The 24,765-nt window shown below is 37.5% G+C and overlaps 1 protein-coding gene across 5 annotated transcripts in view; it reads right to left on the reverse strand.

Annotated features, from left to right (window-relative positions):
- Positions 1-400: 400 nt before the first annotated feature.
- The window catches only part of FAM120B (family with sequence similarity 120 member B), a 54,519-nt gene continuing 30,154 nt past the window's right edge, over positions 401-24,765 (reverse strand). For 2 of the 5 annotated variants that reach the window (XM_068939088.1, XM_009680366.2), the window contains exons 7-11: positions 12,908-13,114; positions 8,884-8,992; positions 7,182-7,295; positions 3,799-3,856; positions 401-657 (exon numbers count right to left, since the gene is read on the reverse strand). In XM_068939088.1, the coding sequence (XP_068795189.1) occupies positions 645-657; positions 3,799-3,856; positions 7,182-7,295; positions 8,884-8,992; positions 12,908-13,114 (501 nt within the window). In that variant the 3' untranslated portion in view covers positions 401-644. Of the gene's footprint in view, positions 658-3,798; positions 3,857-6,571; positions 6,633-7,181; positions 7,296-8,883; positions 8,993-12,907; positions 13,115-24,765 lie in introns of all 5 variants that reach the window. The other 3 variants (XR_011140309.1, XM_068939090.1, XM_068939091.1) reach the window with 3 other exon arrangements.

Consider the following 24,765-nt stretch of genomic DNA (forward strand, 5'->3'; position numbering starts at 1 on the left):
GTATGCAAAAAAACTTAATTCTACAAATTTCTTGAATGTTTTAGCTACAATTTTCTCATTTTCTGCGACTTATGATGGAGGAACTATTAAGCCACAGACACAAACACAAATTTTTTTAATGCTAAAATTAATGGAAACAATCCACATTACAGAAAAGTATCCTTTTGTGTACAAGACGGACGTACATACATCCTCTCATAGCAGAGGATGATATTTAGGTTTATCAAAAGAGACTTCTTACCGTCTTTTGGTAATAGAAACAGAGGAATTAATTAAATTTCTGCAGTCGTCTTTGACAAGTCGTCTACTTTTTGGTCATTTTACTTTTATGGTTGATTTTCATAATTGTGTCAACAAGGCTTTTGTAAAGGGCTCAAAACAACAGTATCCAGAACCTAAATTATGTAGTAACTGTTTCATAAAATTCCATACATTTATTTCTGTAAGCAAGAGGTTAGAAACAAAGAGGATACAAAATAAAATGCAACTGAAAACAAGGAGCCATGATACGCTTCTGATCAGAGCCTTCCCATCACCGTTCTTGAAATACTGATGAAGTTTTTATGATCTTGAGCATATAGTACTTCATAAAAATATTTATTGTTTTCTTATCCATTTTCATCCACTTTCAGTAATGAGCAGAGTCATCTGGGCCATCTAAAATACAAACAGCTGTGAGGATCCAGATACGACACACAAACAACACTGAAACAATTCTAGTAACAAAAAACCCTGTGAAAAGCTAAAGTAATCAAACTGCTCAAGAATCCAAAGAAAACACAATGTGCTTGACAGGCACCAAGTGTCTAGGGTAAAATTTTTAGTCTCATTTCCAGAATGTTTTCAAAGGTGCATCTTCAGATTTACAGGTATCTCTGAAAATCTGCTAACCACTAGAGTTTTCAGAGCCTACGTTTTTCTGTGGCTGTAAGATTCCTGGGACCACACTTTTTAGTGGTCTTTATACAGTTGAAGATGCAGCCTACAGGCAGCTACCACTGTTCTATCAGATCTGGAGCACCTAGTTCTTCTTTGGGGAAAAAAAAGATATAGGTATATTTTGAAAATTTTATTTTCCTCTTCAGATGTCTTCTTCTCTCAGTTTTGGATTTCCTTAAATACATCAATGGAATTTAGAGACAAAAATGTGTGGATACAGAATTTAGACCAATTCAAGCTACATATAAGGCATGGAATATTTTTATAGTAACAGGACTGTAATCCTTAGCTACAAATATTATGTATTTTGCAATACCCGAAGTCTTGATGTCGTGACTAGATACTCTTTTCAGGTGGGGTCCACCTTAATCAGAAGTTATAGCCTGATGCAAGGGTGAGATATTGTGGTCTGTATTATGCAGGTGATTAAACTATCATAGAGAAGCACACTGGGTTTTTTGATCTGTGTATTAATTATCCAGACCAGCACCTGTGCTTTAAACCTTAAGCAGGGAAAAGTTCTAGAAATCTTAACGCAAGGATAAGTCCTGTAGCACCTGCTATTCTCTGTCAGAAAGGGTCATGAGATAGTTTTCATATAAGGATCTAATTTTCAAATGCTTATAGAAATAAATTATCTGGCAGCAATGCAATAAGAAACACAAGACTGAGATGCAGTTGATGTATCAGTAAAATCTAATATGAACTATATGAACAAGATACTAATCAGTGTTACTCAGAACAAAAAGGAAAAATAATCCAAGACAGCTGACTTTCTAAGACAATAAACATTAAGACCATGGTGCAACCCCACTGATTTTGGTGAGAGTTCTTCAGTCCAAGTGATTTCCAGGACTGGAATATAAAATAACTCATGGAATTGTTCTTTTTACTCTGACAAAAGTTAACATACCAAAACCAGAAATAAAAATCTGTCACAACTCCAGATAAGCTATTTTCACATAATTCATATACTTTGGGATGTAGTGGTCTTAAATGATTTGTGAAAAATACTTTTCTGAATGCTAAATTGAGACTTTGGACAAGACAAAACTGTAAAATCTGTGGTCTCTGACTCAATGAACGTTAGGCAAGAATCACGTCAGAAACGTCTTAGTCACTCAGCATAGTAAAAAATTTGCTGGTTCTTACTAAAGATTGAAAATACAAAAGTGGAAAACTTCTAAAAGCTATTTGGAATAGCTATTATTCTCAATAACTAAAGATGCTTTTATGAAAATGTGCAAACTTTATCAGATTTTAAAACTGCATCTTAACATTTCCCCCTGTCTTTGGATATCTCCTCATTCTTATGCTCAGTCTTTTTTGTGAGTAGGAATGAGACATCATGCTTTGATTGTTCTTTCATTCCATACTTTCTGTATGAAGAAGAGAGGTTATTACATAACTTAATGTACCCAAAATGTTCAAGAACCAAACTAAAGATAGGGTGATTCCAAAGCACATAAACAGAGAAAAACCCATCAGTTTTGTAAACATCCACTTGAGCCAACCCAATCCAAAGACTGCTAGAAAGCTAATAAAAGCATGGAATGGCTGAAGACTGCATAAATGGAGACATTTTTCAATTAGGTTGTTGAGATACAGACCAGTAAGGAGATAACCACAGTTCTAAGTGCGTCATCCAGTTTCTATGTGACCTAAATGCTGTTGACACTTGAGGTTTTTTTTTCCCCCCGGATATAATTTTTACACTTCATGATCTAAAATGGGACTTTTATATAACTGCCTAATTTTATGTCTGAAGACAGCAATTAAGCAAAGTACCTCTGATTATTTTTAACTGAATGGATATGCAAACAGAAGACATTAAGAAAGATGCTACAACCTCTAAAACAAAGTTTCTTAAAAAAACACAAGTACTGTCTGAGGATGGGCTTTTTTTGGTACCAGTTTACTAACATATGACCTTAAGATGCTGTTAACAACATTATGTGTTCTTGTGTTCTGTTATTATGTATTTCTTTGGTGTTGCCTGTATTAGTTCTGTTCCAAACTGATTAACTTTATAATTAAAGAAATATATATGTAACACTGAAATTGAAGCAAAAAGTAAAATATATCAATGTAAAAAATCTAATTCTAAACAAGAATGCTTGAATCAGAATTCTGGAAAGAATAAATGCATAGTTCTCATAAATATTATTCACTGCAGGAGTAACACATGCTAAGACTCAGACATAGCCTTGATGAGCAGAAATCATTCTCTCCTCAGCAGTGATGTGGTTCACCACGTTCAACTGAAGTAGAAAAAAATTGCTTAACTAAGAAGGACCAAAGCAATAGCAGTTTTGGGCTCCTGTAAGAAAGCACCGCACTTCATAGGAAGGTTATTTTGTTTCAATGGCAAGTGACAAGTTACATCAGTGATACAATGTTTCAATCTTTTCAAGAGGTTTCAGTAACAGGGGGAGCAGGGTATAACCCTTAAGACTAAGCTTTCATCTGCTAGTACAACCCACAATTCAGCATGGCTATTCTACATTATTCACGGTGAGCAAATTCTTGTTAATATACGAAGCTACATGCAAAATGCACACAATTATAAACTGACCACTCGCTAATGATACGGTAAAAATACTTTGGACTTTCCATGCCAGTAGGACAAAATAACGTTGTAGATAAACTAGTACGCCTCATCTGGTTCCCTTCACAAAAGTTTTAGTGATTTTGGTCGCATAACAAGCATAGTCCTAAAATGACAAGGGATTAACAGGCTAAATATGCTGCTCAGTTACTTGGCAAAGTTCCTGAGAAGTGGATGGCGTAGATAAAAATGATCTCAATGGTAACTATCCCATCATTTCAGTTTGCTAGCTCTACAAATATATTCTTTACCGAGGAGGAAGCTCGCATCTTCTCCTTCGGTCTGGAGGTCCCAGTCTGTATTCTCTACCTGCAGGGAGTAGAACAGGAATTAAATATTTTCAATTGACAGTAAAGCAGAAAAACACAAGCTTATTCATGATGGCATGCAAGAAAAAATTCATTTATATGTATTCCAGAAAAAGAATGTGTCCCCTTCCTGTTGGTGTATAACTGTTAGTGTATAATTATGGCTAGTATTTTGAGACATAGGAGGATAAAGTCCATGGTGGAATTGCTCTTCTTAAAGCACCTGCGCCACTGTAACATTTAATTCCAGTCCAACTGATGGCTTGGGATAGTGAATCATACATCAACGTAATTTTCAAACACGATTTCTGTAGGTCTTAGTGCTCAGTTTATTTTTAGCTATTTTTGGAATGAGGTAGCAATGTGATTCAAAACAATATGTCTGTGATGTTAACTGCTAATTAATGAGGTTTCATCTAGGAATAGGCTATAAGGCCCTGTCTACACTGAGGAAGGAAGTACATTACTTAACTTGTTTTCAAACATGTTTTGAAACCTGTTTCGCTTGAGTTGAAGGGACTACAAACCATGGTGAAAGTAGATTTTGAAACAGCATTTCACTTTTTAAATACTTCCTTTAAAAACAGTAAATTCCATAATAATAAAATAATATGTATAATCTATGAATTATGATGATAGTCCTCAACACAGGGCAGATGGAGAACACGTCTAAGGCATACGGCCTTTACTCACTTTAACAGCATGCAAACAATGTGTTGGAAGGCACGCCAAATATGTGAAACATGAAGTGGCCTTTTCACCATACAGTATTCTGTCTTGGACTAAGTGAGTGTTCTCAGGTCAACAGGCAGCACTTAATGCTAGAATCCCTTACCAAGTGTTAATTAGCTAAACATCTAAACTAAAGACGAGGGGAGCTGTTCCTTTATGAATTGCACATTCGGCACTTTTGAGTACTTGTGCCATATGTATTGAATAACAATAGAATCAGTATATGTCTGCAAATACGATACTTAAAACTTAATGTGCTTGCGGGAACATGCTTACATGCACAGGAAAAGACACTGAATGGCCTAGCTGGAATTTCAGTATGGTTTTTTAGCCATTAACCTAGAACCCAGAAGGTTTTCCTTTATTACAGACATCTACGCGACCTTACGCAAGACTTTTAAACTCAAAATACAAAGATCATGATGTGCTGCAATGCCCAATTTTTAGGTATTTTACATCTCAATTACAGAAGCCTAACCTTAGCTTTAAATTGGATACCTAGACAGATTAGATTAGATACCTATTAGGTACCTATTGTATAATAAGCATCAGAATGTTTAGGCACTCAGAATGGGATACACAAAAGTCAGCATGCTAAATGGGAAGTCATCTAAATTAACTAACAAGAAATGCTGCGCATAAAACTTCTACTTCTCCGTGCGAAGGCGTTCAGGTGTCCTGCTCTGAGTTACATGGATGTACTCTCTCCTTTTGTGACATATGGCCGAGAAGTCTACCAAGAAAACTTTAAAAAGAGACCCAGCTGAGCCCCCTTTTCTCAAAACATGAGGATGAGATGTCATTACAACAGATCAGTGGTTAGCATTCATCATAAAATGAGGGATGCCTAGGTTCAAGTCCTGTTCTGCCTGAGGGGATTCAAACCACCATCTCAGAGAAATACCAGTGCTTCTTAGGTTTATGCTTTCTGGGTGGATGCGCTCTTTCCTCCAAAGCTGAAGTTGAGCTACTCTCATGGAATCCTTAAAGAGTAATTAACAAGAGACAGCAAAAGCTGCCTAATCATTAGGTACTTTCTTGAGAGCAATGATACATGCCCCACGGTTATTGTTCCATTACTTTGCAACGCATTTTATCCAATGATTTATATATAATACGCAACACTTTCCAGAGCAGAAACTATACCACAGGAAGCTAAGGGATGGGGTAGCTGGATATCAGTAACAGTAGTAGGAAGTTTTACGACATAAGCTATGAGGAACACAAAATGCTTCTTTTTGTCCCTTTCTTTTCTCTTCAGCGAGACATATATAGCTCAGACAGTAGCGACAAATGAAGCAAACTAAACAGCTCTCTTAATACTAGCAAACTTATAAATAAGAAACTTCATCAAAATGAGTCATCTTGCCAGGTCAGTTTAAAGGGAGCTCTAAAACACTGCAGGACTCTTTTGTAAGGGTAGGCATAATTTTCTAGTAAATGTATTTTACTTGTAACAGAAGCCCTTTAATTGAATTTACGGGATCATATGCTAAGAGTCTCCTGAGAGTGGCATAAAAGGGCTTGATTTTGCCCGTGTAGAAGAAGCTAAGCTCTGTCTTAATAATGCTGCTGAATCATGTTCATAATATGATTCAGCACTCTTACTGTGGAACATACTTTGTGAAATACATCTTGTCATAAGATCCCTGGAAGTGATCAGAGAGCCTACAAAAGCCATCCCTGAAGAGCAGGCTACTTGAGACAGTCACAAGAATGATGATTAGTTTTAGTTCTGCTCCCAACCAGCATTAATGCTCTTTGTTTTAGCTTTAGCTCCACAGGCCATCAAACAATCTTATCTATGAATCAAATGACAGTTCTCATTCTCAAGCATGCAATGACAGAAACTAAAACACATTCAAGATTGTACTGTATTTATTTATTAACACTCTCCCCCAATCATATCATCAATCTTCTTTCAAAACCTAACCTGGAAACATAAAAGAAATTTAGGCGCTGTAGACTTAAGAAAATAACTGACCTGTCCTAGGTGCTTCTCTTCCTTTTGCTCATTTTATTTTTTCTACATACATATGCTTTACCTCATAACAAGGAAGAAAAAAGTTGAATTAATGTCAGCTCAACAGCGTTATCCACAGTGATGTTTCACTGAAACACCTGTTCTGTTCAAGAAGCGAGGTTAGTGAATGATTTAATCTTAACTTCCGCCAAGACAGAAGAGAACTTACATTTGTATTACTTAGGCAAGGATCTGGAAGCTGAGACCCTAATGTAGAAAACCACTTAAAATGTGTTTAACTTTATTCACATGCTTAAGTGCTTTTTTGAAGTATGAGTTAAGATTTGCAACTAAACATTTCAGAAAGACATTTCTGTGCAGCTGTGACAATTAATTTTAGAACAACTACAATTTTTAAAATCATTCAGCTGAGATCAGAATTTCTGCTACGAGTGGTACACAACTAAAACTGACACAAATAAGTTTTGCTACTGACTGCTGTGGCCGCAGGACAACCTCATACATACAAATGCAAACTGCGTAAAGGAACAGAGTTATTACAGTTGACAGAGATAATTCCAAATATACACACACAGATATTCTTTTTTTTTTTTTTTTTTTTTTTTTTAACCTTGTGGCTGAGGGCTTCTCCACGGGAACCTCCTCATCTGATTACGATACGGAGGAACAAAAGAAGTTCTGTATGTTTGCTGGAACCTGGGGTTGAATTCTCTTTGAAGTGTTCCTGAAAAACAGTATTTACTAACTGTTTCTGACTGTGTATTAGATTAAATGAAGAAAAAGAGAGAGGAAATGTTCTTTTTTGGGAAACATCATTTCTTAGATTTAGGCCAAAATACTTAGGTGAAATTATGACTTTTCCAAACTACAGTTAGCCTAATAACTATGGTTCTCGTGCTCATTTCCATCTATGCTCATCACAATTACAACCTGTTAACAAGTGTATTTAGAAATCAGATTGAAATTCTGTAACATAGATTTGGAGACTGCAGTCATTTAAAAGAAAAAGAAATCTTTGTCCAAATTGAAGCCACAAATCATAATGAAAACGGTTAAGTATGGCTCTAAAGCAATAGCAGATGCTAACAAGGTTCAGTACCATAAATCACCATCAGGTACTTTTAGTTCAGAACGTTCATCACCAGTATGGCCTCGTATCACACCAGAAGTATTGCTGCCACATGATGCACAGCACTGAACCAGCAGAAAGTCGTTCTGTCTGTTGCAATTTGCTCAAAAAAATTTGAATGGGTAATTTTTATCCTTGCAGACTTTATACCAGATCAGGTATTAAGCAGGTAATAAACATAAAATCAGTGCAAACACTCTATCACGTGACATTCAGCTAATTCAACTGTAATAAAATCATCCGCTCGTGCCTGAACCAGATCAAATTTGTAGTGTTAGGTGATCCTGTTGTGCATAGATCTGTAATTAACGAACACAGAACCATAGGTCTGCTAATAGTAGAGAAATAATCTATAGAACAACACCACAAAGAAATAAAAAGGCCCACAAAGAGGCTAAAATAGTCTTTCCTTTAAAAGATATCAAAAGCAGGAAGCAATAACTTTTTAAGTACTAATGACAGTATTTTAAAATCTATTCGTTGCAATTAAAATGATGCCACTACATAGCCTTTGAACCGAGATTTGGTGTGAATCAGTTTGAAGCCGCAAAAGCCTAAAAATTCAGGCTGCTCTGCGAACGACGCTGAAAACCTTTTAGACGTTTCTTCCCTGAAAGTCAGGCAGAACTGGTGGGAAGACTAGTATCTTTAGTAAACCAACTGATATAGTTGGAAAAAATAAGCATAGCCTTATGCAAAAAGCCCTCCTTCAGGTTGACCAAAAGCTTGCCTGTATTTTCAACGACATCAGTCATTTCTATAAAATGTCTTCAGGGACTCACTCAGGCCTTAAAGTATCACGGCTAAAATAGCTCCTCTGAGGGAAAAGAAGAAAAAAAAAAAGCTCTGAGTCATCTAATTCCTGCCATAAAAATAACCTTAATTACTAAACAAATAGCAGTGATGTTTCTGTCAGTGGACAGTATTTTATTTATTGCATGCATCTCAGCAGCTATGCAGCTAGATGAAAAAATTATTTTATCCAAACTTGGGTAATCAAATTCTCAAAAATTCCTAAAAAAACCAGGTAATATTTTCTTAGATCTCTCCTTCAGTTTCTTGGAGAAAGACCTTATGATTTACTCAGCTTGACAGGCTGCCTGGGGAAATGCTGCTGTTGTTGAAGGATAATTGAACTCATCAATATACTGGCTTTATTGAGGAAAATTAACATGATGCCAACCTGTGATAATTCCATTCCCCCTCTGTCTGCTCTGGATTGTTCTGTTCTTCGCCATGCAAGCCTTGCAAATGAATGACTTTAGATTCTGGAAGGGTGTATACAACGACTCCTGCAGACAATAAGGTTAAAATCAATGACTGTTTTGCCTTTGTCTCTTCAGGTGTAGCACAAATCAACCACATTTACAAATATTACACAAATTTTCTTGGCCCAGACTACATACATGCTTGAAACTACCACATCTTCTGGTTTGCATTTTTCAGGAAACAAAGTTAAAACATTTCATATCAAAAGAGGATTCTTGAAGGGGTGATTAGGTGTGTAGAGGGAATGTATTTTGTTTTTCCCTCTCTCGGTGAAGTTTGCTTTTCTGCTCTGCCCACATCCATAAGTCACTTCCTTCCCTATTATATCAACTTGCATCTGCAGATATACCTAACTAGACTTATTTATCAGCAATACCTCAGGCAGAGACGGTTAAAGCCTCCAGACAAGGAGTCATGAACTGATGGAAAAAGCATTGGTGAAAATCAAAGTATCTTCATCTCATACATCACAGATGAACCTTAACACAATAGTAACACATCAGCTATAATTCCAGACGTTTGTTGACTGATAAAGCATAACTTCATCTAAAGACAGATGAGGAATTAAATGAAAATGTTCTTCGTGTGATGAAAAGTTCTACTGTCAAAATGACAAGCTGAAGCTATTTAAAGACCCAACACGAAGATATGTGATATATCCTCAGCTTTCACTGATTTAAGGCAGCTTTGAAGAACTGTCAGATCTTGAAACTTTTTTCTTGGTTTATTGGTTTGTACCGAGCATTTGGGCAGTAGTGCACATGGAAAAGAATCAGTAAAAAGGGATTTTTTGAGAAATACTATAATATGTGATTTCCATAAAGCTGGACTGACCCTTACCAGAATAAAAGTATCTTTTTATAACCAAGATTTGGCAGGCAGGGGGAGAGGATTATCTGATAAGGCAAAAGACCACAGCCAACAGAGAGGTTTCTTAATTAGAGGTAGAGTCCGAATCCCTGAAACCTTCATTAAACTTTCCTAGTATGTTTTTTGAGTTAACAAACTTCCTTAGAGATAGAGCTTTATGCACAACCCATAGATTTTTTTTTTTCCACGCAGAGCACGGTCTGTGACAAACTTTCACTAACAGGAAATCCTTTCATTATATTCTTGGGAGAATAAATTCCGAATGTGTTTATGAAGGTTGGATGAAAGGCATGATCAGAAAAGGACAAAACATATCACCTATGCTTAGTCCATTAGGTAATTTGTTTTTAATTTAAAAAACGGATCATGAACATACCCCATTAGTGACAGACAAAATAAAAAGGCTAATTAAGTGGTAATATAATTGCCTCACTACTTTATGAGACTATTATATCCAATTTTCTCTTTGGATAAACAAACTAATATGATTACTCTTATGGAAAACAGAGAACTAGCATCCTACGAGCTTATATTAAAAAAAAGGCGAGATGCCTCTATTTTTGATTCTTATCAGGGGCCTTCTATTTTTTATCTTTAGCGGCTGCTAGGGCTACACAGAGCTGATTTACACAAAAACTTACCCACAAATACACCATCTTCATGTAATTTATACATTATATTCTTTTGGTACAAGGATCTGTGTAAAAGTAAACCCTAAAATGTTCAAATATTGCTGCTATACATGTCAATATCTAACCAAGACTGTATCTCTACTGTACTTTCCATAAAGATATTTACTGTATTTAAACCCACCATCATCAAAACAGTACTGATTCTGGGATCTCCTGAACTCACAGAAGTAATATAACTGTTCAGATCCTATGCACACAAAGGAGAGACCTTAGGAGTTAGGCAGCAGGGAACAGTAAAAGAAGTAACTTTTTCCTACTACTTTTTAAAAACAAAACATCCACGTAGAATAACTGTTTTTCTGAATACAATGCTGTAGCTATCAACAGATTAGATTTATGATGCTCAAGGGCAGATTGTTAACAAACAAGTGTTGAAAGACCTTGGCTTCCAGCGCTACATTACGCTCTGCCAGGAACTAAGTACCAATTGTATTTATTAAAGTTGAACTTATAATAGCAGGAACAACGAATTGCATATGCTTGTTGTTTTGCCACTGTCCCCAGCTAAACTGGCATCTCTTGGCAATTCTCTCAAAAACAGATTCTTGCCTTTCATACCGATAAGCTGGAAAACTATTTTATTAGTCTGGGAGCTATCTCTGCCATATATGTACCATAAAACCATAACTAAAAAAGAAAAAATATTCAAACTACTCTAAAAATTCACAGGACTAGACTGAGTATTTTTTCCACAGCAGAACAGTTTATCTTGGGTTTGTTTAGACTGGAATATCAGGCTTTTTAAAACCCTAAGTTAGATATGTTAGCTGAGAAGTAAATCTTCAGCTGTGTGCTAGGGATCTAAGCATTTTCCTTCATCTCCCTCCTACGACATGTTGAAATATAACTTCAATTTGACCATATCAGTATTTTCAACTGTAAGCTAAAACATGCTTGCTAACATGTTTAAGAATACCTTTCAACCAATATCAGTTTTATTCAGATTTAGATACATATTTTAAAGGTCACTCACTAACCTGAATTCTACCCGCACGGAAAAGTAGTACTTTCATGCAGACTTCCATAGTTTTCCATTTTTTCATTTATTCTTTACATTCTCTGCTATTCTGCATAAGTCCTACATGAAAAACTGGATGAACCAATGGCCCAATCCAAAATCTAGTGAAATCAAGAGAATGATCAGTGGGAACCACACTTATGGTCCTCATCATGTGATTGATTCAATATGGAAAGGATTATGCTCCTCCGCCATGCTGCAAACCCATACAGTCCACCCACCCATATGCGTTCCTCTCCTCACTCTAATTCAGGATGGAATCCAATGGGACACCAAATCAGAAAAAGAAACTAATTATACAAAGACTGGTATTAAACGCATGAGATTAGAATCGTCCAAAAACAAAAACATGTTTTTCCGTAATCGCTTTATTTGAACCTGAGGTGATATGCATAACAAGTTAAAACATTTCTAAGGTAAAATTTTCAAAAATAATTAAGCGGTACAGGATTTTCAGTTCCATAGTCAAGGGATACATGAATCTAAGGTCTCACGTGCTTTCTACGCGGATGAGTACGGCACTACACAAGCTCCTCTTCACATGTTTTGCGCTAGTGGGGCATGAGCCAGGTCTAGTCTGGGGGCTTCACAGGTGCCTTAATCCAGACTTTGCATCCTGCCTCTGGGCCTGGACATGATGCCACCCTAATGCAGCCACCTGGTCCAGGCCAGACCGGGCTCACGTCTAGCAAGACCCTGCTGATATCTGTCTGAACTTGCCTGTGCAGACATGCTTTAAGTCACATTGATTTAAGTAACACAGGATGCAAACCGTACAAATGATCAGCTTCTGAAAGTTTAGAGCTAAATAAGTACTTAAAGACACAGGAAGGTATGCAGGGAGATTCTAAAATATACCTAGATATACACTTCACTCTGATTTCCAGTTCCTCTTGGAATTCACCTATCTCAAACTTTAGGTTCCTTAATACCTTTAAAAATGTCACTCTTCAGCGCTTTAAAAATTTCACCCATTATGTTTATTTAAATAAATTCTTAAGATTTTGCCTAAAATCTTGTGGTAAAGTATTTCATTAACGTCTCAGTATTACAAAACTGTTACAGCTATTTTCATTTTTTGAAATGGACAACCAGTCTGGCGCTTCCTTGTACTATTATTTTCGGAGTAGTGGAAATCAAATTAAAGGTAAAATTTAATTTCCTTCACAGTCTCAGCACTTCTACTTTCTTGTGTTTTTTTGGCAGGAAAGATGAAATAGGAATAAGAAAGAGAGGAAAAATAGAAAGAAAGAAAGGGGACCAGCGTAAACATGAATCTTAAAATGAAACAAAGTCTGTAAGGGGCAGGTACATTTTTCCAAGAACACAAAACTATCTAAGAGGATGTGATTACTCACATTGCCTTCCAAAAGCTCCTCCATAGAACACCCTCGGTGTGACTGCTGATACTTTTCTTGAAAAAGTTTCCCATCAAACAGTTTCCATGGCATCAAATCATCCATTCTGAATGGAAAGCCACAGGCACTGTTGGCCATGAGCAAAGTTGTAAGGCCGCGAATAAAGACAGCGCCAAGATGTACAGCTCTGGAGTCCACTTGAGCAAGCTGTTAATACAAAAAAAAATACATCTCACAAATCAAGGAATGTAAGTGACCTTACCATGTCACAGAACGATGCGAACAGCAGAGCAAATGCTTAACAGACCCAAAGCTGTGAGAATGACGGTTATGCGGCATCTTGTATAAATGTCCTCTATTCCACAGCACTGAAGGGCTTTGCAGAATTCTGTATCAAGTTTTATACATTAAAGTAAAGGAAGCAGAAGTTTGTTTTAACAAATACAGCATCACATTCAAGTTTTTAAGACAGATACGCTCAAAATGAAAACTGAAAGACAAAAGGAAAGGCTACTCCCTATAGTATTTCTCAAGTGTTAACAGTTCACCACAAGGAATTCCATTAGTGGAATGTAAAACACTAACTGGGAGTATAAAGTGATGTGTACAAAGTTATCCATTGACCTTCCACAGTTTCATCAACTGGGAAATGTTACAGCACTTAAGAGATCATTTAAATTATAAGATCTGACAGAACAAAGTTCATTGTGCCCAGGCTTCAGAAATATTTTAAATACCCTAAAATTTCCTCTGACTGCAGAGGCCAAACTCTCTCTTCAACGTGGATTTCTTCAGAAGAAATAGTGGAACGGTATGACAACAACCAGAAAATACAAAATGAGAAACTCAACAAGAAAACTAAAACTTGCAGCCAAAATAAACTTAATGGGTGATTTTACCATCCTGCTGTGTCACAGTATGGCCAGCTACTAAAGCCTTGAATCCAAGAAGGTGAAAACTCTGTAAGTAAGCATAAACAGTACAAAGCTCCTCTCAGGGGAACGCCTCTTCCACAGTCTGTATTGCTGCTGTCTGTCAGGAGCAGGAGGAATTTGTAACAATGCTGCCATCAATACAGCAATCTATGGCAGCTGCTGTACTCTTACACTACAGTTTTCCTTACAGCATAAGTTGCACCAGGAATGGAATAGCATCCAAAATAGTCCAGAACAGAAAGGACAAAAAAGTGGCTCAAATTTGCTTTAGCCCTCCCTCCTGGAGAACTGTGAATAGTTTGTATGAAATGCAATAGAAAAGGTTGGCCCGTTATTAATAACAACAACAACATCTTATATCCTGAAAGGTTCCCCCAGAAAACCTTACAGGTGCGCATCATTGCTCTATTTAAAGAATGACAGGTAACAGCATACAACAGAAATGTTGCATTAGCGGACCGGAACACTTTTTCCCTAAGGTTCACATAACAAAACCACAAATCCTTCAGTAGCGACATGGAGCTAGGAAACTTCTTATGAAAGATCCAAACACAGTAAATCACATGGAAGAGAATACAGCTAGAACCTCATGGTCAAGGACGTCAGTTTTCTTTTTTATTATACAATGAGCTGCAGCCGGTAGTATAATGAGATTATGCAAAACTGGTTCCTGTGATAGGGTTCCCCTAACCACAGACAAGGGGCAGTAGGGTTCTGTTAAACCCACTTGAAGAAATTAGGTGTACCTCTACTGGCATTTTTTTCTGCTGGGTGGAGGCAAAAGAGGACCTAGAGATGATGCTGCTGGCAAAAGATACCAGGGAGGGTGGTCCAGAGCCCTGTTAGAAGAACTTCTGCCTCTAGCGATTCCTGGAGAGGCATTGAGCTGACCACCAGGGCACTGAAGCAAAACGACGCCCAGTACCTGAAACCCACCCAACAGAGACAACTGAGACAACCACAGACATCCAGATAAATGCCACAACTCCAGCTAATTTGAGCGGTTACCTGAAAAATGAAAGGCCTATCCTTCACTGGCCTTCGTACCCTTCATACTTGAGAACGGGGAAACCCTGCCTCTCCCCCGCTTAAAATAAAAGTATTTTCAGTATGGGATTCAGGCTATGAGTTTTAGGAAGTTACTGCTTCCTTTGGATGTAAGTTATCTTTTTCTCAGCTGAGACGGGTAACTACATGCACACTCAAAATCTATTGCTCTGGCAAGTAAAGCAAGTTTTTGCGAATTGCCACCGAACGACGCTGAAGGGTACTTAACCAAGGAACGGGGTTTAGGTGAACCAGTATTATTTGTACTAAGGAGACTATAAGGGTGCACACAACCAGTTATTATGTCATAGCCGAGAGATGATAGGTTCTTACACTCCATTAACTAGATGGCTTCTGATCACCTTTTCAAATCTCATGACCCGATAAGAAAACTCGCTCATGTCATTACAAGCTTTAAAATGGAATCTGCTTGCTTTGTGATCGCAGAGTAAGACTTTACGGGAGGAAGTACAAAGAGTAAGAATTGGCAGGAATCTTCAGAACTCTCTTTTTTCTAAACTAATTCAGCTAGGGAATTCTTCCAGAATTTAGGCACCCTGGTCTCCTTTGCAAGCCAACAATAAATTGAACTGTAAGTAATTTCAATGAAATACCTTCTTGCACTCTGACGAGTACTAAATCAGGCTGAAGTTTCGCTCTTCAGCTATAAGCAAAACAGAAATACTGAACTCAAATTAGCAGTAAAGCCCAAGGGTGAAAGTCACACACCAACCAGAAAAAGCAAGCTTGCCAAAATTTGTATCAACATGACCTCTAGTACCAATATTCTCTTATAGATCAGTCTAAAAAAATTCCCTAAGTACAAATTAGTATTGTCTTTCACTGAATTATCAGTTTGCATTGATAATGTTAAAAAATATCATTGTTGAAAATAAACCTTCATGAAGAATAATGAAAACAGTTATTTAAGCTTCTGAAAACAAAATAGTAAATGCTGTCATCTGCAGCAAGCATTCTACCATCTTCTAATTTAACTGCTGTGTACGGTATGACTATCAATTCATACTTTTTTGTCATTTACTGATAAAAATATAGTGTTACTTTTTTTTTTTTTTAAATCCCACTGGTACCAACGATGCAAAACTACTGTTAGAACAGATTACTAATACTAGATGCGGATGCTGCATGCCATCTGGGCCACAAATCTTTAAAGCAGAGTTCTGTTCTGAAAACTCTATTCATATACCCAACACAAATATGTGACTAATCCAATTTCTTTCAATGACATTACTCAAATCAGTGCAGAACAAATGCATACATATTTGCAGAACAAAGGTCTAAACGAAAATTTGAAAACTTCTGCTTTTGATGGTGATGCATAAAACAGGAAAATATACTAGACGACCTTGAGGCTGCAGTTTGAACGCTGTTCAAGCTGGAGATCAGTGTTAATACCTTCACTATTGATGCCAATTCTTATTGCAGCCAAAGTGAGATGAAGACTGAGCTACCAGCACAACTCTAGCTTTACTCTTTCAACTGTGGCTGAGACGTACTAGTTTAAAAGGTAAAAGAAGGTCGCTGGTGACAGGTTTTACAGCTAGATGGCTTCATTCTTCAGCACTATCAATCCAGAACTTTCCTTGAGCACCAAATTAACGGGGCGGGAGGCTTGCTGTTTTTTTAATGGAAATCAATATTGGCAAGAGTGAGGCAAGAGCTATCAACAGTGATTTCTTTGTTTTAATAAGACAGGAAATACATTGACTAAAGAGTACTTTTATTTTCCATGTCTGGCAATGATAAACAAAGAAAATGAAAGCACAGTGAGTCTATAATAATGAGCCAGTGCACATGGCAAACCACAGACTTGCTTTGCCATGGGAATGCTCACAACTGCTTGGTGTCTGTAATGCAAAGACGTCACAATGAGGATAAGTGGAAAATTCCGAAAGAAAAGACGACTTGCCTTCCAGGGCATTACACCCTAGAGATTACTTCTTGTTGGAAATTGTGTCTGCTCTTTTTATTATTTTTATAAATTCGGGACCCCGTGAATCCTGTGAGATACACTCCTGTGATCCTGCTGCTTCTACTCCTACCACCAGCTGATGACATTTGTGTGAGAGAGCCAGGGAGTGCGTGAGAACTCTTCCTCCTGCACCAGCTGCTGGTACTGTGCTCCTGCTGTTGTTCCTACCAACAGCAGCTTCCCCCCCTTTCAGAGTTTTGGGAAAAAGATTACTTTTCCTATTTGACAACACTAACTGAAGACTGAAAGGAGAACTCGGAAGTTCACAGTCCTCTACCATCACTGCAAGAGAGGTTGCTGATATCATGCTTAGAAGGCCTGAGGTGAAGCGGGTAACCATACTTGAGACAGCAATATTACAATACCCACATCGTTAATGTGAAACATTTTTGAGAACAATTTGAGAAACACCTTTGCTAGAAGAGGCATCAGCATAGGTTATCTCATACCATGTCTTTTTCTGCTCTATGAACACACAGCTTTAGCTTGTGGACCACGAGCTCAGGCTGATCACGTTCACTGACCTCAGAAAGCGGCTTTGCAAGAGGGAAAGTGTTTGCCCACAGGGAGCAGTTTGTGGGTCCAGATTTGCAGACTGTGTATCTTGCCGAAGAGTTTTTACTTACAGGAAAAAAATACACGTATTTTGAAAATGAAACACAAATCTCCAGTTCCAGCTGTATTTAATAAAATACTTTAAGAAAACATTTTCAGAATGTAAACATACCTTTTCATTTTAAAGAAATATGTGTTAGCTCTCTGACTCCTCTTTGTGGATTCACAACAGATTTTGTGATAGAAGTGCACTCTCTATTCTATTCACCCGGAAAGCAGGACAAGCTATTTTCAGGAACATACTAGAGGTAAAGCACAACCCCTCCACCAATTACTGTGCGGAGTTTTGAAGGTTTAAATTCTCTTAAAAGGATGAATAGGCTTTACCATACTTAAAATGTGTGGACAAGTGGCTCCCATTCTTCACTTCTAGAAACCAAGAAGGAAGGTAAAGGTATGATGGTAATGTTATATTCTTTTACCAACTCTAATTTACACCTCATCCATATCTTGATGCACTAAACAGTACATTTCATTTAAGAACCGGTTCCTTTAGCAGGATTTTTAATTACATTCTGGGGACATACTTTAACAATCATGAATATATTTTTTTTTCATTGAAACTTAGTTTAGAAGTTGTTCTTGAACTTTCATTTTTTCCTAGTCTGTTGCCTTCCTCCTGTGGTTGGGTTGAATATAAAACATACGAGTCTGGCTAACATTTTTTAAAATATAAATTAAAAAAAAAAAAAAACTTAGAAATGACATCAGTTTTTTTTTTTTCCCCCCAGAAGTTTCTATTTCTTTCTGTTATAAAAAGGAAAATGCAACACTCAAGGGCAGGTTAGCACTTGCTAAATCCTGGTCAAGATTAATCAATTGAAGAATGATAATTAAAACCAATGAAATTTGATCCAAGCAATAAACTGCTGGAATTCAAATGATGGTGATCAAAATCTGAGTACTTTCCTAGTTAAACTAGTTCTTTTCAGATCCATTTGAACTCAGTCAGTATATTATTAGTATACTAATACCTCCCTCAAACCCACCTCTATCTTAAACGATCAAATATTTAACTATGGGCAATATATGCTTGAGCAATAAAGGCAGTGGGTTGATCCTATCTCAGGAACTTGTCATTAAAACAACAAGTTTTAGCTTTGCCCTTCATGAAAACTGCTGGGACAGGTAAGGCACGCTGTGTTTCAAATATAGACAGATGAACTGTCAACTGCTGACAACCTCACTAAAGTTAAATTCTCTACTGGAAAAAGCACAAAAGGATGACAAAATACATTTTCTCAACCAAAAGACAGAGTCCCTTCCTGAATTCTAGACCTCCCTGCTGTCAGCCGTTGGTATAAATTCCCAGTGTAAGCTGCCAAAAGCTGCTACATAAACCATGTGCACTGAACTATATAGTTTGTTCCTGAGTGAAGACAAGCTGAACTGGTGCAGATATCTGTCTACACCAGAGGTTTACACTGTCGCAGCGGATAACCATCTGTAGCCACTTCATCTCACATATTCTACTGCAAGCTATAAATCACCTTGCCAATGAAAATAAAAGTTGTTCTGGATAGCTTCTGATCTAAATAGCTGCGAAAATTTCTCATCAGCAAACCTGTTTGGAAAAATCAATAACTCAAAACATACACACTGAATTTTTAAACTGTCCTCAGCCTGCTGAAACAGTGCTTTCCGTAACACCAAACTAATACCAGAGTACCCACGCAGGTTTTCTAATTTCACCTCATAATTGATCTACCTAAGCTCTCCTGAGCGTCTCCCTAAATAAATGCAAGTTGTTTACATAATGGCTTGAGTTTGTTGGGGATTTTTGTTTTTTGAGCTAAGATTTCCTACATTTATTATCACATAAAGCATCTCATATCACATGGCATCACATAAAGACTGGAGACCCACATGCATTTTAAACAACTAGTGATGCGAAATTACTCCTTCAAAACACTAGCTCCTCACTTGTTGAAAGCTGACATTATGCATGGAATTATGCTATTCAACATCTTTTCCAACCCAGAGTATTTGAAATACCAGTGGCTGTTTGGAATCCTGTCTGCTCAATGGCTGCATCAGGGAAATGGAAACGGTGGCAGCAGTGGTGTCAAACTTAAGGAATATTATCCTACAAAGATAGACTGCTAAAACAGTAACTTCAGTTGGCATCCATTTGCTTTATGCAATAGCTTGCTGGACGTGTAGTATTTCAGCTGTTTCCTTGACCTGTCAAATTGAAGGAGGGGAGAAAAGCCAGTATTTTGAAAACATGATTAAGGTTTATTCTGGTAAAACACTACAGCTTAAGTTAAGCTCTTCCTGCTTAAACAAGGTGAGTGCAAAGGAAGTAAGGGCTGAAAAGAGGAGGAAGTCCTGTGAGGGCATCTGCCACAGCAGAAACTAGAAAAACCAGTTCTTAAACATTTCTAATGCTTTACAGTAAATATTTAACAATAAACAGCTCAACTGTTTGGTGTTTATATGTTGAGGACCGTTTATTTACTGTGTTTTATCAGAGTTTGATGTAAAATGATACTTCTGTGGAACAACACTGTTATTTACATTAAACCATAAACCCCAATGAAGTGAACCTAAACAAAGCTTCAAACATTGCTTTTTCCATTAGGCACCCTATAAAATAATAGCAACAAAATAGTACTGCTAATTAATCCACACCAGGTAAAAATCTCCTTCAGCTAAAAAATTTGCTTTTAGTTTCTTGTTTCAGTCTCAAAAAAATCTATCAGAACTGGCTGTCTTTATCAGAGCTCTTGATTATATCTACAATACAACTTTGCATAGATGGGATTTCTGTGATGATGAATACCACCAGATACAGGGTTTAGCTCTCAAAACTCAGTTATTTGTATACAGTTATGCAATTGACAGTGCACTAGCATTTGCAGAAAAGATCAAACTACCACGATTTTTCTGATTTTAACCATAATTGTGCAATTGTTCAACTCTGATATAAAATGATTACTGGACTAATGACAATCCATAATGCATGTGACAATTATATAACGCTTCCATAAACTTGGAGTTGCATTGACCAGGCTAACCATCTGATTAACGGTGACCCACCCAGCCACACACTTCCTCCTTATAAAAATGAATTGATTCATTAAGTTTTTAATTTTTACCCCCTTTATGCATACACTTGTGTTTTTTGGTGACACACTTATCTTTGAATCTTGTCACTTTTCTCTCATATGGATAACATTGAGTTTACTTGGTAGCAAAATATAAGAGTTACCTGTTTGGGACTTTGAAAGCTCTCTTGGTCATATATATACACACATTTTTTTCTTTTTTTCCATACATCAGTTAAAAGTAATGGAATTACTGAAGGGTATAGAAGGTTTTCCAAGTCTCCCTATATACTTTAATATTCTACTAAATACTGACCAGCTCTTTCAACAAAATCGTTAAAAATAAGAGGTTTCATTTGCCTCTGCAAACTCCTCTGCATCTTGACCACCCTCCTAACCTGAAATCCTTATCCACACCTTGCCCTAGCCCTTCTCCCTGTTTAATCAGAGGCCTGGTCCATGAAACAGTTTTAGGAGTAAAAATTCTGTGACCGGCACAATTGCTCAGCAGAGCGTCCTGGGCTACCCCTGCCAATGCAGTGTGCTCATTCACAGCAGCAGACTATACTGGCAAATGATAACTGTTCCGGCATACAACTGTTCAGGGTACAGCTGTCTGATGTCCCATCTTGTGGGCACTTTTTTCAGTGTACTGTGAAACCTTTGCCATGGATTAAGACACCTTCGTAACTATCAGGAAATCTTGATTCACTGCTAAAACTGTCCAGGGCTTAATTAACTGAGCTTAAAATTTACGGGCTTTTTTCCCCCCCTAGTCAGACTAGATGTTTACGATCTAGTTAACTGTCGCAGTGTATAACCATTCCTTCTAAATGCATTCCTTCTAAATGTATAACCATTCCTGCTCTAAATACAACTTTCTAAAGGCCTGATCTACTTTCCAGTGAAATCAACAGAAAGACCAGGAAACTTCAGTAGAATTTGGATTAGGCATAATTTGGTATGTCTGAAGCTCTATAGCTTCATGAAATCTTATGACAACTGTGGCTACTGTCACGTCTGTCCCACAAGCTCTTCTGATGAAACTGTCACTGAACCAAGACAGTTACTGAAGGGCATTCCACAAGATCAAATGCTGTTTGCCAGAGCACTCAAGGGTTTTTTTGGAGGTTTTTAGGTTTGTTTTTTTTTTTTTTGTATTGGAAAGCAGCAGCACAATAAGACTTTTACTAAGGTTCATCCTTTAAGTCATTTGGTCCAAGGTAAGCAATTTTGGCTAAGGGATTTTCCAGGTGTTAAGTCTATGAGTTGAAGAAGAAAAGGAGAAGTGCTCTGCTTCTGTTTCAGGACAATCCTGGGGTCCAAGACAAATTGAACCATGAATCAACCAAACTATCTCAGATGATCTATGAGAGGAACCGATTGCCTGTAACTCGTGACCAGATACTTTCAAGATACTAGGAATCACACACATTTTGTAACTGAGCTGCAATAAAGTATCCACTTCCAGATGATCAAATTGTTTTGGAATAGAAAACTGCCATACTTTGCTTGAAAATTGCTACCTTTTGGTACAAGAATATCAACACCAACCCTATGCTACAGTCAGATGAACACATAAAATTAAACTAGAAAATCCTCCATAGTTTGGTGCACATAATTATTGCACAGAGATGGTCGTCTAAGCTATTCAAGAACTGACTACAAATAAAAGCTTCAAGGAAACCAATGTTATTTCCTATGATATTCTACATGTTCTTGTATTGGCACTGTGTCAGAGCAAACTGAATACAGAAAGGGAAAACTGAGCGAGAGTAACTCAGTCATTTTAAAGGCGTTCTCCACTTAACATGGAGAAGAACGTAGTTTAAAAGCAAATGCATGCTCTGAAATCAGTAAAACTTCGCGTTCTTAGCACTTCGACCAGCATTTGACGCTGCAGGAGCTCTGCAGATGAAATAAATATTTCACTTATGTTCCAGCTTCAGGAATTGATCCACTGCCACTTAAAAAAAAAAAAAAAAAAAGTACCTAATTTTTTTGGCATAAGGGGCTGTACCAAAATAAACTTCTTGCAGGATCACTACATTTTCGGCTGTGTTACTGAAATATTGCTTTCTGTTACTGCTAGTTCAAAGCACATCTCTGTTGTATTGAAGTTTTATTGCACAAAGGCAATATATGTAATTTTGCAAAAAAGTAAAAACACTGAGCAGATTGAGGAACGGTTTTTCAAAAGTGTATTGGCATAGTACTGCTTTTATTACATTGACTGGTAAAGCTCTTACTGACTTCAGTGGGAACTTACAGAACTTCAGTCCTAGCAAAGAAATGTTTTCTGCCGAGATGTATTTCTGTATCCTATACACATAAAATAAACAGAAAACTTTCCTAAATAGGAAAAAATGCGTAGGTATACATTAATTGCCCAAGCTAAAACAGCAATATCATTCGTCATTGAGTGAGGAACTGAATAATGCTTGTTTTAAATATATCATAATAACCTACATAATAACCTAGCTGAATTTGACGTAGCTTTTTAGTTAATGGGCGTACGCTTCTTGTTAGCGGCCCCATTCCTTGTTCTAGCACTGAGTTTAGGTACAACTCTAGACATGTTGAATAGATTCCTAAACAACTCAGTAAATCTCCCCATAACTCGCATTTAGGTTGCTCACTCCCACTAATAATTTTTTGGGGGTAACAGATGAATACCTTTATAGATCTGGCCTTTATTGTCCCTGGGTTTTGTTTCCTCACTTATAAAACAGGGATATAACTGTCTTAAAGAGTGACAATGTCTTGGGTTGCTAATAATGCTGGTAAGGCCTATATAAGATAGATACAGATGTTATAACGTACATGTATCATTTTTCTCTGAACACAGCTCTTTCTTCTTAAAAGGAGAAAGAAGCGATCAGTTTGCCCACCATAACAGAGGAAGTAACAAACAGGAACAAGGCACTGTTTAAACTCTTAACTCCTGGACAATGATGATGCCCCTCAAGCATATACTTGAAGGGAAAGAGAATAAATAAGCTCTTGGTCAGCCTTATTGTTTCTGATACCTTCAAGACGAGCATTTCTACTGCAGTCATTTGAAAAATACCAGTACATCCTACAAAGCACTGTAACTATACGTCTACAAGGCTTGTTTTATCTGCTTTCTCCATCCACCTACAAATGGCTCATGAGGTCATTTCAGAAAACATTTTTGCTTCTCCCAAGTTACCCATAGCCATCTGCTTCTCCAGGGAAAGCCAAGACAGATGTGCAGCTTGCATTCCTGCTCAGGCGTGACAGGGGCATGCAGGCAGGTGCAGGCAGCCCCGAGCAGATGACAGGCAGGTGCACGTGTGCCGCTGTTTCCTGATGGCACGGCAGCTCCCTTTCCTCCCCAGGCTCCAGCCCCTGCGCACCACCTGCCCGAGGGGACGCAGGTCAGCCCTGAAAGCAGCGGGGAGCAACCGCACCCATGCCAGGCAAACACCACCTCCAGCCTCAGGTACTGCTTGCTCCTTCTAACACACAATACAACGCAAGGAAATGACAGCTGTTTGTCTTATGAGTAAATGTACACTTTGATCAATGCAAAACCTGGCAGGAAAATGTCAGTTCATACCAGAAATTAATAATTTCCTTCTGTGTAAAAAGCTGTCCCTGACTTTTTCAAAGTTTTCAGTTTGTCTAATCAATATTTTGGGAGGGTTTTATTACTCTTGCTAGCAAGAGCTACGTTTCACCTTCTGCAATATTACTGAGCGTGGATTAAAAAGTAACAGTAACTATGTTATCTGAAACTCCAGAGTGTCTTTTACCCTAAACACCCTAAAAATTCTTTAAACTATAAAAAGGTTAAAAGCAGTTTACAACTGAAACACTGCCACTATTTCCTTGCTGTTGTACACCTGGCTAACAATAAGCTACATGGCAGTAAAGAGGAAAACTCTCAGGAAAGCAGAGTAAGTTCACACAGTTAAGAAAAAATGCAAGATAATCTTCCCAAAAAAGGAAGACAAATCCCCCATTTTAAGACGCTTGCTCAAAAAGATTTTCTCCGTAAGCAAACTGCATCCAACTAAATAAATGTATTTTTCTCAGAAGGTAGAAGGGCTGAGAAAATCATGCTGAGGGAATAACTATGTGAATTCTGATATGTGAGCTTCTGTCAAATTTAATAAACGTTCAGGGAAGTGGTCTCTACTACTAATACTAATAAACATACCTAAATAGGGGAAGAAGAAAATGGCGGGGGGG

The sequence above is a fragment of the Struthio camelus genome, chromosome 3 (genome assembly GCF_040807025.1).
Source record: "Struthio camelus isolate bStrCam1 chromosome 3, bStrCam1.hap1, whole genome shotgun sequence".
Lineage (NCBI taxonomy): Eukaryota > Metazoa > Chordata > Aves > Struthioniformes > Struthionidae > Struthio > Struthio camelus.